We start from the raw sequence: 17994 nt of genomic DNA on the forward strand, positions 1-17994 counted from the left end.
CTTTTCGAGGGTCCCTTAGTGCTTATAAAATCCATTTAGCTGAGCTTGATCCATCCAACTGAGCTTGATAAAGATTATTACCATAAATGTGTTTTTGTAAAAAAATCAATTTTGTGATATCATTACAAACCCGTGCAATAAAAAAAATTTAGTTTAATAATTTCCTTCTAAAATTCATAATTCAAAACAAAATTAAGGCTTTATAATAAATTGATCAACAATCTATTTCAATTTTCTTAAAAAAATATATAAAAATTTTTTCCCAGTAAATATATTTTGCAACAATAATAAAAAATACAAATTTAAGGATCAACTTGCAAAAAAAAAACTTTGTCTATTAACACAAGAAAATCGAAATAGTTTTTTAGATGAATTTATTACATAATGATATTTATTTCAAAAGATGAATTTAAAAAAGAAATTGACAATAAATTAAAAAATTTTTTTCCGGAATAATTTTCTTCCGATATTGACAAATCGATTAATTAATAAAAAAAAAAAAGAACCTTTCTATGATTGTAAAATAAGAAAAAAAACTGACTCAAGTGAAGCGAATCGACCAGAATTTGAAATCTAAAGTCCAGTTAATTATGCATACGGTAGACTGGACATTGGCAGTATGTGTATCAGAATTGGCGGTAGATATAGTAAGAGGGAGGGCGGTCAGGGGACATGAGAAGGGCCGGTAGGAATTAAGCTAGCCACTGCTCGAGCTACTTGCCAATGGATTAAGGGCTTATCGAATAGACCAGGCATTGCATCGGACACGATATACTGATCGGAGTGTAGTTGTGCATCCTTCCATAGACCTGTCGCTCACTATTAACCCCATCGAGCTCTAAAGTCACGTGCACAACACATATCCTTAACCACTATTGTTGTCTTGTCATTGTAATTGAGAAATTAAACCTCACAATACCAGAATCTTCTTAATCTTTATTTCTAAATCTCTTCAGTATTAGTATTAGAGCTTTCACTGCTTTGTAACCAGCACACACCGGCTTAAATGTTTCGTTCTTATCTAATTAATCTGAAGGTTTATGCCTTATTTTATTGCAACTCCAACGTCATTTTTAAGTATTGATTTTAACTTAAATTTTAATAGCTAAAAATTTATTGCTCAAGAGTTATACCAGGCGCCAGACGTTTGTAATTATTATTATAATAATAATGATAATATAATTTAGTTAACCAGTACTAGTACCAGCAGTTCATAGAAAAAGGTTCTTATTGCGAGAATTAGCTTATCTTGTAATAAGAAGTAAAACGGGGTAGAGTTGTAAAAAATGAGTGGCACTCGTTTGTACATACTCAAACGAAATTTTTTACCCCCATTTATGTTCTTTAATATAATAAGTCAGAAGAAAAAAAATTCAACGTCGTCTTGAAACTTTTATTGAGGCAATAAGAAATGAAATAACGAGGAAAAAAATGAAACCTTGCAAAAAAAAACCCAACACTAAAAGGTTACACTTTTTATGGAAAATAAAAAACATTTGAAATATTGTTTATGCAAAGTGTTAAACCCCCGTCAGGCTTCGGTCCATTAAACGAAATTATTTTTTTTTTTTTTTTTAGCATTCGATTTAAGTAGGATCTTGAAATACGTTTTTTCGAATAAAATTTTTCTCCCTTATTTTTTTTATATTACTCAAAACTATCAACGTTTTATCGTAAAAAATATATTTATTAACATTTATATGTAGGTATAAATTTTTCAATAATCTCTTTTGTCTCTGAGATATTTGTCGAAATATTTTTACTTATGCGCGCAATAAAGATTTTGTTTGATCAGTAAAGTATGAAAGAAGAAATTCTTCTCAAGTAATGAAATTTTCGTTGCATGAAGATGTATGACAAAGACTTTAAGTTTATTAGATGTATACATATGTATGTATGCATGTATAAATGTCCTCTTTCATATGCCATTATAACAACAATAAATCCCAATGACAGCCCTCTCGTAATACGCCGAAAGTACTATACTCATGTCGTAGATATTCATACGTCATATCTAAACCCCGGACAAACGGCTTAAACAAACTTCCTGGTTATCTAGGTACCCACGATCTATGGTTTTGGTATTATTATTACTTTTAAGTTAAATTATGGACACTTTATTCCCGACATAATTAATTGACCGGTATTTCATAGTAATTTACCGCAATAATTCTACTTTTTCTTTTTCTATTATCTTTATCATAAATCACAAAATTTTGTGATGAAAATCTTAAGATAGTATTTTACTTTTATTATTATTTTTCAACAAAAATCAGTTAAGTAATATGCAATTTTGTTATTGTTGTATGAAAATTAAAAATCCTTCTTTAGCCAGTTGCTGGTAAAATATCGAACAAAATTTAAAACATTAAAAAGGTAAAGAAAATAAAATAAAATTTCTTTTAGTGTATTTCAAGAAAAATTACAAAAAATATTTTTTTTTGAGTGCCAACAGTAAAAAAATACGGCTTCAATATAAGTTAATATCATAAAATGCAAGAGTTAAATTTATAAATTATTTTTATTTACATTTTTCCTCGGATTCAACAAAAATAATAAAAAAGTTAAAGAAGAATGAAGGAACGTAATATTCCGACTATGTGGTCCTTATCAACAGAGAGCATAATGTGGTCCAAGTAGGCACTCAAAATCATAAGTATGTTCAATGCTTGTAGCACTTGAACTTTCTTAGTACTTGTGTGTACTCAGTAGTACATTATATCAGCGGTGAGTAGAGTAGAGGCCAATGCAGTGTGCAGTGTTAAATGTGCATGTGCATGTGCTGGATATTATAAGGGAGAGAAGACGGAGGAACTTCTTGGCACGGGTACGTCTGTTCGGAACATATATAATCCCGCTTTCAGATGCAGTAGGCCAGGGTCAGGCAACATGCACAGCGTTCTGTCACGAGACCAAAAAAATATAACATACTCTCAATGATTGATTCACCTGATAAATTATTTCTAAATTTTTTATTCTCAACAATGGATTTGTAATTTATTCCAACATTTTATAGAGTTCATTTTTCCTTTGAATAGAAACCAAAAACTTTGGCTCTCAACTCTTTTCTTCTCTTGACTGTCGACTCTCGACATTCTTGTTTAATGTGAACAGAAAGAAGAGAAAAAGTATAGTGCTATGCAGCAAAAAATCTAAAAAATTAGGAAATAAAAACCAGGGTATTTAATTACGTATACATAAAAAGAGAAAATGAAAAATGTGAGTGAGGATACTTAAAATCCTTTAGCCCTTTTCATCCACTGGTCACATTGTCATCCGTAGCAAAGTTATCCGACACGTACTGAAGCATATGTAGAAAAGGAGATGGAAAATTTAATTTTTTCTGGGCTCACGTTTCTGTTTGACGGTGAGCTACGTGAAATTACTATTCCGGGGAATCTAGCTCAGAATGTAAACTCTAGAAAAAATCTAAAAAATCATTTATGCTAAGAAGAGTTCATACCCATAGATTTACATAACATTCACACAGATATAGATATATATGTAGATATTTTAACCGGAATTGTCTGACGCTGACACAGCGACAATTTAAAACTCGACAAATACAATTTTTACTTAAGATATTTTCTTAACGCTGACGCTATTGTACTCGGTAATAAGTTTAGTGTTAACAAAAAAAACAATAAATCTCTATTATATAATTCAAATAGAATATGATTGTATAAAAAAATAAAGTAATGAAACTGGAAGCTGATGGGATATTATTTAATAGCACACGCCGGCCTTGACAAGTACATTTATAAACAATGAAAGTAACTGGGATTAAGTAATCATCAGATACACCGGAAACTTTGAATACTTTTAATTAATTACGGCGGTTTAATTGCATTGTTTGATTTGAATACTTCTCAGGGCAATTTGTTTTATCGAATTACTTAGAACAGAAGCTGGATTTTTTTTTTTTATTCTAATACAATGTCCGCGATAATAAAAAAAAGTAGTAATAAAGTATGAAAATAATTCCAGTAATTTAAATATTTTAGTCTTAATTAGAATTAATTATGATTTCAGAGTGAAAAAAATTGTTATAATTACTTGTAATTTGAGTGGATAATTATCCGAGAGAAAATGTAGTGAGAAAAAATGAAGTTGTTAATTTAATGGGAGTACACAAACCTGGTTTGTAAGCGTTAGGATAACAAGACAAAAGACAAACGAGCCGATAGTCGATAAACCTTTAATCTAGAGAGTGTAGAGGAGTTATTGACGGGATTATAATCAATGTGCTTTGATACCTGAAACGAAGGCTTTCAATTGTGCGGTTATCGCGGTCCTCGTTAATATGGAGAACAGTTCATTAACTGTCGTATAAGTATGCCGCAGAATATGACGTAATAGGCAAAGAGGATAAGGAGCAATTACTAGTATTTGATAGCAATACGCCGGCTTCTATCTCTGCTTGTAAGAAGCTCTTTAGTTGTTTACCTTAATATTATCATAAATATACGCTTCTGAAAAGTTTATCAGCATGCGTGAATGATGTGATACACTATCAAAGGTTTAATTAAGTAGACGATGGAACAACTGCTCAAGTCGATATTGAAAGTTTTTAGTACAAATTTAGATTATGTTACAATCACGATTGGTAAAAATAGCAGTACTGAAAAAGTTACCAGTGAGAAAATTTTTAATGCGACCATTTATGTCCTAATATACTTATATCAGTCGTAATATGATCATATATGCTGATATACAATTTTTCGGGATTTAATAAGGTTTGTTGAAGTTATTTTTTCGTCCAAATAAAGATTAACATCTTAATAATTATAATAATTAACATCTTAACAACTATAAAAAAATTTTACGCATTACACATTGTAATTTGTAATACAATTGAATAAAAAAAGAGAGGAATTGTAAATTAACGAACATTTAATTGCTTCAAAAGTAAACATTTTTAAAAGCTAAAAAAAAAAACGATTTTTCGACCAAAGGTTTAAAAGTTATTTTTTTTAGCCTCTTAAGAAGCTTATCTCATACTGATTTTTAGTTAAATCAATCCTTAAACCAATTTTTGTTTGATATTACCCATTAATTGGCTTCCAAATTTCTCGAATAACAATAAATAAAAAATTATAATAAATTATTTTATTATTCTCATACATAGACTGACATAACCATTTATGAAAATTTTTTCACTCCTGAATATCAACTGCAGAACAGAAACACCTAAATACTTTTTATATAAACAAAAATTGTAATAAAAATAAAAATAGGAACACATTATTTAATATTTTATATTCAAATCATAAAAAAAATGACTATTTTTTTCCAATTAAAAGTAACTCTAGGTAGAATCAGACAAGATAAATTAAACGCAGATCTCACAATTTTCTTCTCATGACTTGACGCTGAAATTTCCTCACGGAATAACTTGTGCAAAATTCATTCATCCTCGTTACTCGCTCGACAAGTTTATTTCATCTGTTCTTCTGTTCTCTTTTTACCTTATGATGTTCCTGAAATACGAATAATTTTCATCATTTCTTGTCTTTCATTTTCTTGAGTTTCTTCTTCTATATCTACATTTTCCATTCTTTTTCTCAAACTACTTATCCTTTCCTGTTCCTCTTCCTTATTTTTTTCTACCTCGTCTTCCTCTTCCTCTTTATTTTCGTTTTCTTTTATTTCTTTACTTCCTCGTCGAGTGTATTTAAGCAGATCTTTCAGAGTCTGCTCGTAAAACTTTGTGGATCGAATCTATCGAGGCGTTAAAAGAACGTAAAATAAATTTATTGATCTTAATTAAACTTTTGATACCCAAAATTTCAGTATTGTGCTCTATAATAACGAAATAAACTAAACTAAATTAAAATGAGGTAATAAACAAGAGTGCTTTGTGAAAAGTGACAAACAAAACAACAGACAACAGTTAGTTAGATTTAATTATTTCTTCCGTGATATTTTTTAAATACAAGATCTAATGAGTTAAAAATAAATAAAAAAAAAATATATAGAAAGAATAAAATAAGCTCGTATAAATGTTTTATTTTGTACAAAACCGTTCATCCCTTGAGGCAAAAGTGGAATTACATTAGATAATTTGGTGTTACTAGGTTGTCTGATACTACAACCATACTCCGTACATATAATTCATGCACAGTAAAGAGACAAAGAGGCAAAGGAAAATGAGCGAATGAGATCCTTTCATAGGACACAGCAAGGCACTGATTCAGGAAGTTAGTCAACGGTTCTAGCCACTGGTTATAGAAGTAAAAGCACAGCAGCTCTCTTGCTGCCAGAATTCGCGCTGATGAAGAGAACTTAAACATATATACATACATACATATATATTATAAATAGATATATCTATATTTATAGCTTCTCGTTTCATATGAATACAAGCAACGACAGTTAACATCGCTTTCTATTGAAAAAGTTATTCGGGTCATTGACGCAGCTTCACCGTTAGATGAAAACTTTGTTTACTCTCAACTATTATATATCTTATCTACCATTACGCTTTCATTTACTCTTTAACAGTTTGTCAGTATTCATAATTTACATTATTTAAAAATTTTAATTACGCTTCTCTCTTTATACATTATTTTCATTTAAAATTCAGAAACAAACAATATTGTTACAGAGTAGAAGATAAATATTTTATAGCAATTTCCATTTACTAATAATATTATACCGAGAAAATAATATCGTTGTTTTTTTGAATAGTAAAATTGTTATTTATTTATTCATAACTTCATTATCTTATAAGTAGTAATGGTGACCGAGATGAGTAAAACTAAATAACGATAATTAAATCACTCATCATTCCATTAATTATGACTCATTTTAAAATTTGCATAAAAAAAGATTGGTATGCTCATGGATATTCATTCACTAAATTACATATCAAAATATTTTAAATTAGGATAATGAAAAGTTTTACTCCATATTTGATATTAAAGATAACAATAAAGTTGAGTTGTGTAAATAATTTTTTGATTACTTAATCTGATAACTGAGTTATTATTGAGTCACTCTAACAAGATTTTACAAATCAAGATTCTTGAATTTTTAATAAAATTATTATTATTATCATTATTTTTCCATAATCAACCACATTTTAAATTTAAGTTAACACTCATTCAGTTAATCGATAATTAAAGCACATGAAAACGAATTTAGTTTTAACATTTAAGCTTAGCGACGGTTAAACTTAATCCTAATATGTACAGAATTACTTTTACTCGAATTAACTCAGGGCAACTGGTATTTGGATTTGAAACTCTTATGGTATTACAACTAGTACACTGGCGTTTGACCCAACCCAGCAAACTACCTCTTCAGCTCGGCTTCAAACCCAGCATATGCAGAAAATACAGTTAAATTGTGTATCAATGAGCTTGGAGTGAGTCAAAAGTCAAGAGACTCTTACCAGTAGCTAAATTGCCACGTTTATATGTATATGTCATCGACTTCCACTTAAACGACGTGTAAATTCAAACGGAGAGTTAAATACAATTAGCCTCTTCTCTTGCCAATCTCTTTCTTCGGTTCTCTTCACCTTTAAACAGTACACCTATGTACCTACTGTACAGATTACAAGCGCAAGTGGCTATTCAAACGGAACGTTACTCAGGAAATTTTCAGCTCAAGTCAATCTTATATGTTATACATAACAAGGTTTAGTCGCCCAGAGGTAGCTTCTATTCGGTTGAATCGCTTTTCCTTGTGTAGCCTAGTGTAAGTGTTATGTATGGGAAAATAAAATAGTAAAGTAAAGGTAAAATACCTCAACCCGTAACTTCAGTATGTTATCTGGTATTCCGTCCAAGTCCGAGCGAGTAACCATCGCATTGGTAATCATATGACACGTCTGTACGTCGTTAGTTGTTGTGTCACGAGTGTGACTCACTCTTCTGCACATAATACGTACACGTATATCTATATCTACATCTAAATAAATATATATGTATACAATGATGGGAAGGAAGGTTCTCCTACTGCTTTACACACTTATTTCTATTCGACTTAGTATTCCATTGCGAGGCAATCACGAAACATTGTCAATTGCTTTAAAAGACTCTACACACTAACTATTCATTTTTAGCTTTTCCCTTACTGTTATTATGTTAATTATTGTTATTATCGATTTATTCAATCAATATTGTTAAGTGCCGTATGTTGTTAATTTTTAACTAAGTGAATAAAATTTTTTACATGGATTTACTGATTTAGGTAATATTATATTCAAGTTAATTTAATGTTACACTCCGAACTAATAATACAATTACTCAATTTGCTTTAATATAAGTTTTTGTGATAAGATTATTTTGTACATAAAATTTTTATTTTATGAAATTCGAGTGAATTATGTTTACTATTAAACCGGATGCACAGAAAATAGTCGTTCAAAACACCTGCTGAATGTTTGTACGTAAGCATAAGTATAAGATGCGCGAGTAATAAATAAAGTATACGTATAGGACGCATAAATTATGCGGATAAATTTTTCCGAGTTAATAATCTACCGACTTGAATTTGAGACGGAAAATAATGTACAATTTTTATTTTGTATTAAAATTTTATTTTATTATTTTTTTTTTTTTTTTTAAGAAACATCTCGGCTACTTTTATTTTAAATTTTTAGATATTATACGGTGAACGTTGTCGTTAGTTATGTTCTTTATGTATTTTTTCTTGCATCGGCGTTCACAACCAACGCTAGTTATTATTATGGAAAAATAAGAAAAAAGTTAAGTTAAGGAAAGTCTAGAGGAAGTCTCGACGTAACGCCAGTAGACCGAGCTATGCCGTACACGTGCGCACAAATTTATACGGTTTATTTCGAGTTTCTCTGCTGGTGGTCCGGACGATTTCATTATAATGAAAAAAAAAAAAAAAAAAACATTAACGAAAAATAAAATCTTTAGATAAATAAACTAGGGTTTGTTTTAAAATGATTATAATAACAGTCATAGTAACAATAATAATAATAACAATGGTGATAATGATAATGAGATATTAAATACTGAAAATGATCGACGGTAAATAATTTAAATTTTCACTTGTCAATTTCAAACTCATTTTCTCCATTGCATTATTATGAAATATCAATGTAGATTGACAGGCTGACAGAAAATCTTTTTCCCAATGAAATATCGTAGAGAGTGCTAGACATATTTACTTTAATAAAATATCAGGTAAAAAAAAAAAAAAAAAAAATAAAAAATAATTTTTGATAAATATTTTAAAATATATTTTACCTAGAAAATATTTATTCGCAATCGTTTCATTGAAGCGAAACGAATAAAAGATAAATATGTTTTAATTGAATAACAGCGTTTATTTATTATCACTTTGTTTTATCGAACAGTGGTTTCAATTTTTATTCATTTATTCACGTCACAAAAATAAATACATTCGTAGCGAAAAATGTAATTGAAAATATGAGTTCAAAGCTTTACATATTTACCAAAGAACAGAAAAAAAAATGTTTCATTCGGCTTTGGTTGAGCTAAAAATTTTCTATGACCAATGAATCCCAAAAATTTAATCGGATCGCGGGTGAGAATTCGATCGGCATAAGTGACGTGCCATCTCGGGCTTCGGATGCCAAAGATTCTCCGGACTGGTAGTCTTAGCTTTAAGTATTCGCGATATAATGCGATGAGCTTATAAAGTCTTCTCCGGAAGACTATTGACTGTAAGCTATAAACTGTAAACTATGAGCTATAAACTGCAAACTAAACATCGAGTTTATCGAAAATAGACAAGATGAGACGAGACAAGATGGAAGCTGTTTTGCAGTGGTGTGTATGTAGTAGGCTGGTATTAAATGCAGCATCAAGTAACGGAAGGTGTGTCCGATGAAATGAAAATACACGAGTATATTGAAGAAATTGGTTGGATGGTTGGTTGGATTCTATGGCATCATCACCAGGTATCGCGTTATCGCGCACTAAAATCGAGTAGCAGATACTAGGCGGCTCTAGGAGAGAATATTCACACTGTTAGCGAGAACATTGGATGGGCATACAAACATACCATATGTTTACATCGACGTACAACAACGTCCATTGGAACTAACGATACCGCGGATTTGGCATTAACGACGAATTCCCATTTATTTTACGATACCCTCGGTTTTAGATACCCTATAGTTATTCTATGTACGACACTACTACACTGCACTAGACTTTACTGTCCCATGGTATCGTCAGAAACACAATCGGGTCATTTACGGATGAATTACGCTGGTATATTGATCGTAAAAATGAATCACATATTTTTTCATTCATCAGTTCCCTTTTCATCACTGTTTTCTCTTTTATTTATGAAACAAATACACAAATTTTAATGCTGTTAGCTGCAAAAACAATCATTATCATAATCATCATAAAAATATATTTGAATGAAATTTTATTCAATTACTAGCTGTCAATCGCTGGGCTTGAGTTTAAATTTGGATACCTTTATCATCGTAATTATGAATCTATTGAACATAAAAAATATCAAATTATTCAATCAACGATAGAATTATAGCGTTTTATTCATTTAAATAAAATTATAAAAGAAAAGATTTGTAAAGAAAAATTATTTTATGATAAAAAAATTAATTGGATTTAAGAAATAAATTCTTGAACCAAGAATATCATTTTCAAGAGTTTGATCATCTTGAATTAAGTAAAAAAATTCTGCTCTCAAATTAAGTTAATTTTTTTTTTTTTTTTTTTTTTTTTTTTTTTTTTTTTAATATATTAAAATGTCAACTGAGTGATAAAATTTTATGATGTCTATATAATGACTATTATTAGTTTCCTAGTTTTTTCGATTAGGCATGTCTAAAAAATAACTCTTTATTTCAGTTTTAGTTTGACATTCAAAAATTATTTGTAATTTAAATTTGATTCCACATTAAATTAACTATCATTGAATAAATTAAATTTTAATTGAATTAAAAATAATTAAATCATTGAATTTTAATTTTCATTTAAAATATTCTTGGTAATAAATTGTATCTATATAATTTTAATAGTATTACCAATTTAAAAAACATCTCTCCTCATTAAACACAATTTGCGCAAAAATGTATCAAATAATTCAGCTAAAATGATGAGCATCCAATAAATTAATCCATTTCGCTCTGACATTAAGCTCCGTCGAATCTAATCTATAATTCTGACGTGTCAATTCAATAGTGCGATATATTACCGTGAAAAAAAATTTAAGATTTGTGGATGCAATTTACCACTAAAAGATCCATCCACATCGCGCAATTTCCGTCTCCGAAATCCGAAATTGCGGTTGCATGCATACATGTGTGATGTGTACACAGCACACATGTGAGCAGATATCCAGAGACTATAATATAAGATCGGCAAATCGATATTGGTCTCGAGGCGTACATCGATTATCTATACAATATTCATTGAGTCTCGCAGGAAGTTTCTCTTGCATTCTGCTCCCTGAATATGCCATGCCTTGCTTGTATATATAGATATACATACGCAGATAGTACGTCAATGCATACATATGTACATGTAGACACCATGAGCCTATTTCGCGTTAATAGGTTGCTCCTCGATAGTAGCTCGAAATTCATAAATATACATGTTCCTCCCTATCCGTATACATTAATACAGTTATGTCTACGACAAGTTAAATCGACTTGACATTTTTTCGATAACATACCTTCAATACCACATGAACTATAGATATATATGTATTAATATTGAAATTGAAAATTGAAATGTACTTACAGCGTGTTCTTTTCCTTCACAATAGATAAATAGTGGTTTACACAGGCTCGCGTGAACGTGCATATCGGCGTGTGACAGCTAAAGTAAGAGTGAGAGTAAAAGTATATAAGATAAGTCTCGGTTTATTTCTGACAATGGCATTCATCTATCTGGTAAATATCCAAGTAAAATGTCACAGTAAACGTTAAAATATCTACTTTGGTACATATGTGACTGAGTAGCGGGCTTTGGAGATAGCTGAGCGTTGATGCTTGTGTGATATAAACGTGAGCTATGAGTTTAGATAATGCCAGTCGGACCAAGCGACAGAAATGATGCCGTGCAAGAAACTCCCGCGGGAATTTGACACATTCTCCTTTACTTCTCTTCTATCCCGTTTACGATATTCTCAACAATTCCTTACTTTGCAGTATAGACACATTATAGTTGTGTATATAAGATAACACAAGTTGTGTATATAACACATTGTACGAAATGTTCCATATTATGTTTGTATACATTTTAGATGTATGTTAGTTCTAGTGTGGAATAAGGAACGGAGAGTAGTGTTCGAATCCCAGTTGCTTTCGTCAGCCATGCAAATAACCCAGTCAACCCCCAACAGCTAGACTCGTGTTCTAACGTCTCAAGTCTCATGAGAATAAATATCCCACGTTGAACAAAGTCTCTGCAAATAAGATCTTGTGTAACAATAAATTTTTTGTTTTTATTGGCACGAGTTATAAGTTATGATTTATTATTATTATTATTACAATAATATTTCTGATTTGATCAATTTTCGTGGTTCAAATAATTCAGAAAATAAAATTTTGATTGAAATAGCTGATTTGTAATGTAAAATTATTCATCGTTATAATTATTTCGAATAAACAAATAATATAAGCGCAAATGAATATTCAGGTTTTTTTTTTTTTTTTTTTTTTTTAAGAATTAACCATAGAGTAATTAATATTTAATTGAAATTATCCACATTAATTTACTGAAAATCATTTTTGTTTTAATACATCGGAATTTTGTTCCTCTTTGATAAAATAAATTACTGATATTATTAAATTATTCATGATATCTATCCAGAAAATAATTATTTCGAAAATATATTATCATGGCTTATACGATATTATAATATTAAATATTCTATTAAAAATAACAATAATAAATTTTTATGCAAAAAAAAAATAATGTTATATTAAATATTTCTGTTTCAGGTGAGTAATAAAGAATTAATAAATATTAATAGCCAGAAAAATGGGTAAGAAATAAAAATTAAAATAGCTTAGTGATTAGTAAGCGCAATTCATAAATAGAAGGTAGTGGTATTGTACAGTATAATAAAATAAAATAAAATAATAAGCCTGTGTATTATGTATAGTTAGTAATATAGGAGCCGATACTCATTGGCTGAGTCATAAGCGAGAAATTCCAGGAAAGCCCGGGGACATGTTACGTTATGCAGTTATTTCCTCTTTCACGTGTTTAAATACTTTCACGTTCAATGAACCACGTGATACAGTTTATTTTCCTGGAACAAGAGTTGTAAGTACTATACGGTGTACGGTACACGGTACAGTAGGATATACCCCGGAGTCAAGTCTGTGCAGAAACTAAATATATCGTATGCATATACATATAGAGCGATATAGTATAGCTGAGATAATTCAATCGAGCTTGATAGTTGAGAGTAAACTAAACTGTGATGCTGTAAAGCGTGTCTTTTAGTGGTTAATCCGACGTTCCATACTATCTAATGATATTTCGCAGAGCTTCCTATTTGTAATTAGTTACCAGAGACATTTCTCTAATATATATATACATTTAATTATCTGTAGATTTATCTTATCGTTTATTTACTATTTATCGTTAATTGAACCCTAGGGCTCCCTCTGATAAAATATATTGCCCTACAATTTCGTACTCGTTATTTAAATCAACCGTATTCAATTTCATTTAAACATATCCCATTCTCATTTTATTTTATTTTATTACTTGAATTAAGTTATTCGTTTTATCCAGTCCGTTGTTTAAATCGTGGAATTTTTTAATTAAATAAAATATTTTCCAGTCTTTGATGAAAAAAAGGAATTATTTTACATTCAACGGTTTTAAATTTAAGAAAAGATACATTTTGTTAATCGGAGTTAATAGCAGCTAAGTTATTTGAACGATTAAAATAACAATAGATTAGTTTAAGTACCGTTTAATAGTTTAACAACGTGTACAAGTAATCCGCAAGATCATGAAAAAAAGACGAAGATATTTTGATGAAAAGTCTCATATATTTATTCGGGTGGGTCAAAAAAATCGAATAATTTATTTTTGATTTTATACTCTGAAAAATAGGTTCGTAGACACCTAAAAAGAATTCTCTCCAAGTATAAGCTCTTAATTATAACGGGAAGGTCCTCCGCTTTGCGGGTTTCTATTTTTTTCGAATAATCAGATAAAAAAATTTATATCTCGCTTCCAACTGCTTGGAAAAATATTCCGTGGCATAGATTTTGTGAGAAATTGAATGCTTTACAAAAAGGTCTCTTATGACTTTTTCAAAAACTCAACCGATTAAAAGATATTCATAGTTGAAGTTTGGCTATTTTAAGGAAAATATTCGTTTTTATTATGAATTTTATAAGTCGATGAAAAAAATTATTTCGGATTGCGGAACTCATGATTTTGTAGGAAATTTACTGCTCTACAAAAATGGTCTCTTATGATTTTTTGATTAAGTGAAGCCGTTACGAGATATTCATCGTCAAACATTAACGAATATCAATATTTCCAGTTTTTGATCAATAATTCGATAAATTTTAATTTAAACTATGAGTTTCAGGAAAATTTACATAAATTTGAGTTTCGATCGATAAAGAAATGTTATAATAAGTTAGATAAAGAATTATTGGAATTATCATTGATTTTCCTTGGAGAAATGCCTCAAGAAAAGATTTCTTTCAAACGTCCTGGTGCTGTTCATCATGCTAGATGGATGGCTAAGGCCATTTATAGTTTGAAAATGTATCTATTCAGAGATGAATTCAAACTCTCTCAGAAAGAATTGCATGGTCTTCGTCATTTCTGTATTTTTATAGTCACATTGTATTTAAAAGCTTGGTTTTCATCAACTTCTGCAACAACTGCTGCTTATCATGACTTGCAGTTTATGAAAAATTTATTGGAGTACAAACATATCAATCCTTTGATTTCTTCAGCTACGTGTGAAAAAATGATTTCGCACTTATGGTATTTGAGTGATGAACTTGCCATTTTATCACTGTTTGACGATGGCGTTCCATTAGAAGTAAAAAAACGTATTGTTGAAGCTGTTAATACTCGTGAAGGTACAGATTCTAAAGCTAAAAGATTTGTAATTGCTAAAAAAGATTTGAATTCATTGGCGCAGAGAACTCTGAGTGACTTTGTGTCTAAAAAGTCATTAAATCTTTTCAAAATCTTCGATCTACCGTATGACTTTCTTGATGTCGATGTTGAATTATGGCCTACTAATGAGAGTTATCTCGAAAATAAAGAATACTTTCAACAACTAAAAGTTGTCAATGATTCAGCAGAGCGAGCTGTTGCATTAGTCAGTGAATATAATCAATGCTTGACAAAAATGAAGAACAATTCCAGTACTTATTGCAAGTTGTCAAAGAACATCAAAAACATTCCCAAATTGTAATAAAAGAAATTATTTATAGTAATAGCGTACTGTTATGTTAAAAATATAGACAATTATATTGCAATTGATAATTCAATAAAAATTTATCTATAAAAAAGTTAAATACTGGTTGTTTTCTTACTTGATTCAATACTTTTCATATTAAATTTGACAAAGAAATATGTCATTCACTTCAAATTAAACTAATCATTGGCTATATGTCGAAAAAATGCTCTAATTTCTTGTTTTAATGCAATCAAACAAGCTCAAGACTGAAAACAATATTAAAAAAATTGTTTATAACATTTCTTTATCGATCGAAACTCAAATTTATGTAAATTTTCCTGAAACTCATAGTTTAAATTAAAATTTATCGAATTATTGATCAAAAACTGGAAATATTGATATTCGTTAATGTTTGACGATGAATATCTCGTAACGGCTTCACTTAATCAAAAATCATAAGAGACCATTTTTGTAGAGCAGTAAATTTCCTACAAAATCATGAGTTCCGCAATCCGAAATAATTTTTTTCATCGACTTATAAAATTCATAATAAAAACGAATATTTTCCTTAAAATAGCCAAACTTCAACTATGAATATCTTTTAATCGGTTGAGTTTTTGAAAAAGTCATAAGAGACCTTTTTTGTAAAGCATTCAATTTCTCACAAAATCTATGCCACGGAATATTTTTCCAAGCAGTTGGAAGCGAGATATAAATTTTTTTATCTGATTATTCGAAAAAAATAGAAACCCGCAAAGCGGAGGACCTTCCCGTTATAATTAAGAGCTTATACTTGGAGAGAATTCTTTTTAGGTGTCTACGAACCTATTTTTCAGAGTATAAAGTCAAAAATAAATTATTCGATTTTTTTGACCCACCCTAATATTTATATATAGACATATACGGTACTTTGGAGACCCGCGATAGCTCGGAGAAATAATAAAATTGAGGTCGAATGTTATCAACTCCCACGTACATCTTATGAATCAGTCATCGAGATGATGAGACGGTACATTAGATTAGTAATATCATCTGATGTATCATTTCCTTGTATCTTCCGTCAATGAGGTGGGATACTGTGTAATATATAATATATAATATATAAAATATAAAAAATAATGAATAATGATAAAAAAAAATTACTATAATTTAGAGAGTTGAGATTGAACCTTATCATCAAGAAACAGTTCTTATATTTTCTCACGTTTTGATCCCTAATTCAATCAGACAGCTTTGATAGCAACAATAGTGAAGCTTGTTAGGTGAATTGAAAACTATAATAATAAGTTGTATGGCGAAAAAAATACGTGAATGAAACTAAAGTTACAAAGTGCGCCGCAATAATAATTTATGTGATTGAATTATAAAGGAAGAAGTTGCGCTTATTTTATTTTATCTGAAAGGTAAATTGTTCAAAGGATTAAATTATAATTTATTACTCCTATTACTATTATTATTAAATTATTATGATTATTTATTTGTTATTATTATTATCGATATTACTTAAATAAGATTAAAATAGAGTGAGAGAATGAGAAAGGGACAACGATATAAGTTTTCTTTAGTTCATTAATCTAAGTGCACTCTTTACATAAGTTTCGACACAAAGCACGCTAAAACCCAGCGCCAATTTGCGAAGTACTGCACGACGTATTGTATAATTTCAGCTTTACATTAGGAGCCTTGATATATAGGTATAAGCGACATATTTTAGAGTGTCCCAGTAAATTATTGTTTCAAAGTTTTGAATATTTTATTTACATCAGTTTTTTTTTTTTTTTTTTTTTTTTTTTTTTTTGTATTCATGTTGATGATGACTGATGTGTTTCCAGTTTTTGGTATGCAAGGTCTCTAAAAATTGCAGGAGATATCCTTGACTCGGGTAATTTAAACTGAGTATGTAAAAGTTGAGATGAGTGAGACATTAAGCTAAATGATGTACATATACACAGACTTGGAGAGCTGAAAAACCGGAGAAAGAAGTAGCTAAGTGTGATTTTTTCCTTTTTATTTTTATTTCCAAAACCCGTTCTCTCTTTAGCTACTTCGAAGCCTTGAGGACATAATTACTGAAGTTTCTAGTCTAAGATCTTTCATACTAAATTATTATCATTATTATTTTTTATTCTACTTGGAAAGTTAAGGAGATACTTTTTCCGGTAAGATTGATGCTCAAAAATATATATTTATTATCAGAATTAATTGTTTCTTCAGCCAACTTTTGTCGTTAATTTTAAATATTATCAAGTTTAAATTGGGTTCAAGTGTTATCAATTTTTTTTTTTTAATTGCCGCATTAGTACTTGTAAAGTCTGTGTAACTAATTGAGATTAATAATAATAAAGTGAGTATTAAGATTATTCACTGAAAGCACTGATTTAGTTGGTATGAGAGGCAGCACGTGGGTGTTAGGCATTTTGTACTCTCGTAAAACGAGTAAATTTACGCCGTTACCGAGTAAAGTAAATACGTGAATATACTCGTAACTATTGTACGCGTGGTACAATGCAATAATGCTTTTAACCGTGAGAAATAGCGTCCTATCTAACCAATGAAAGTTACGATTATCTTATCTGTTACATTTAAATTTTAATCTTTTATTTGCACAAGTAATTG

At 29.7% G+C, this 17994-nt stretch overlaps 2 protein-coding genes across 17 annotated transcripts in view; one reads left to right on the forward strand and one right to left on the reverse strand.

Annotated features, from left to right (window-relative positions):
* Positions 1-17994, forward strand: part of LOC141531521 (disks large 1 tumor suppressor protein-like) — a 309925-nt gene that overhangs the window by 270211 nt on the left and 21720 nt on the right. The window lies entirely within an intron of this gene.
* On the reverse strand, positions 5170-11786 carry LOC141531531 (uncharacterized). Of its 3 annotated transcripts, XM_074249421.1 has the most exons (3): positions 7754-8193; positions 5548-5721; positions 5170-5480 (listed from the first exon to the last, which is right to left on the reverse strand). In XM_074249421.1, the coding sequence occupies exons 1-3, from the start codon at positions 7886-7888 to the stop codon at positions 5442-5444; spliced, it is 348 nt and encodes a 115-aa protein (XP_074105522.1). In that variant the 5' UTR covers positions 7889-8193; the 3' UTR covers positions 5170-5441. The 3 variants fall into 3 exon arrangements, with proteins under 3 accessions (XP_074105522.1, XP_074105523.1, XP_074105520.1); XM_074249422.1 differs by lacking the exon at positions 7754-8193 and adding an exon at positions 11724-11786 and having other exon boundaries at positions 5170-5721; XM_074249419.1 differs by having other exon boundaries at positions 5170-5721.

The sequence above is a fragment of the Cotesia typhae genome, unplaced genomic scaffold (genome assembly GCF_013202065.1).
Source record: "Cotesia typhae breed Kobodo isofemale line unplaced genomic scaffold, CoteBio_Ctyphae contig_5, whole genome shotgun sequence".
NCBI lineage: Eukaryota > Metazoa > Arthropoda > Insecta > Hymenoptera > Braconidae > Cotesia > Cotesia typhae.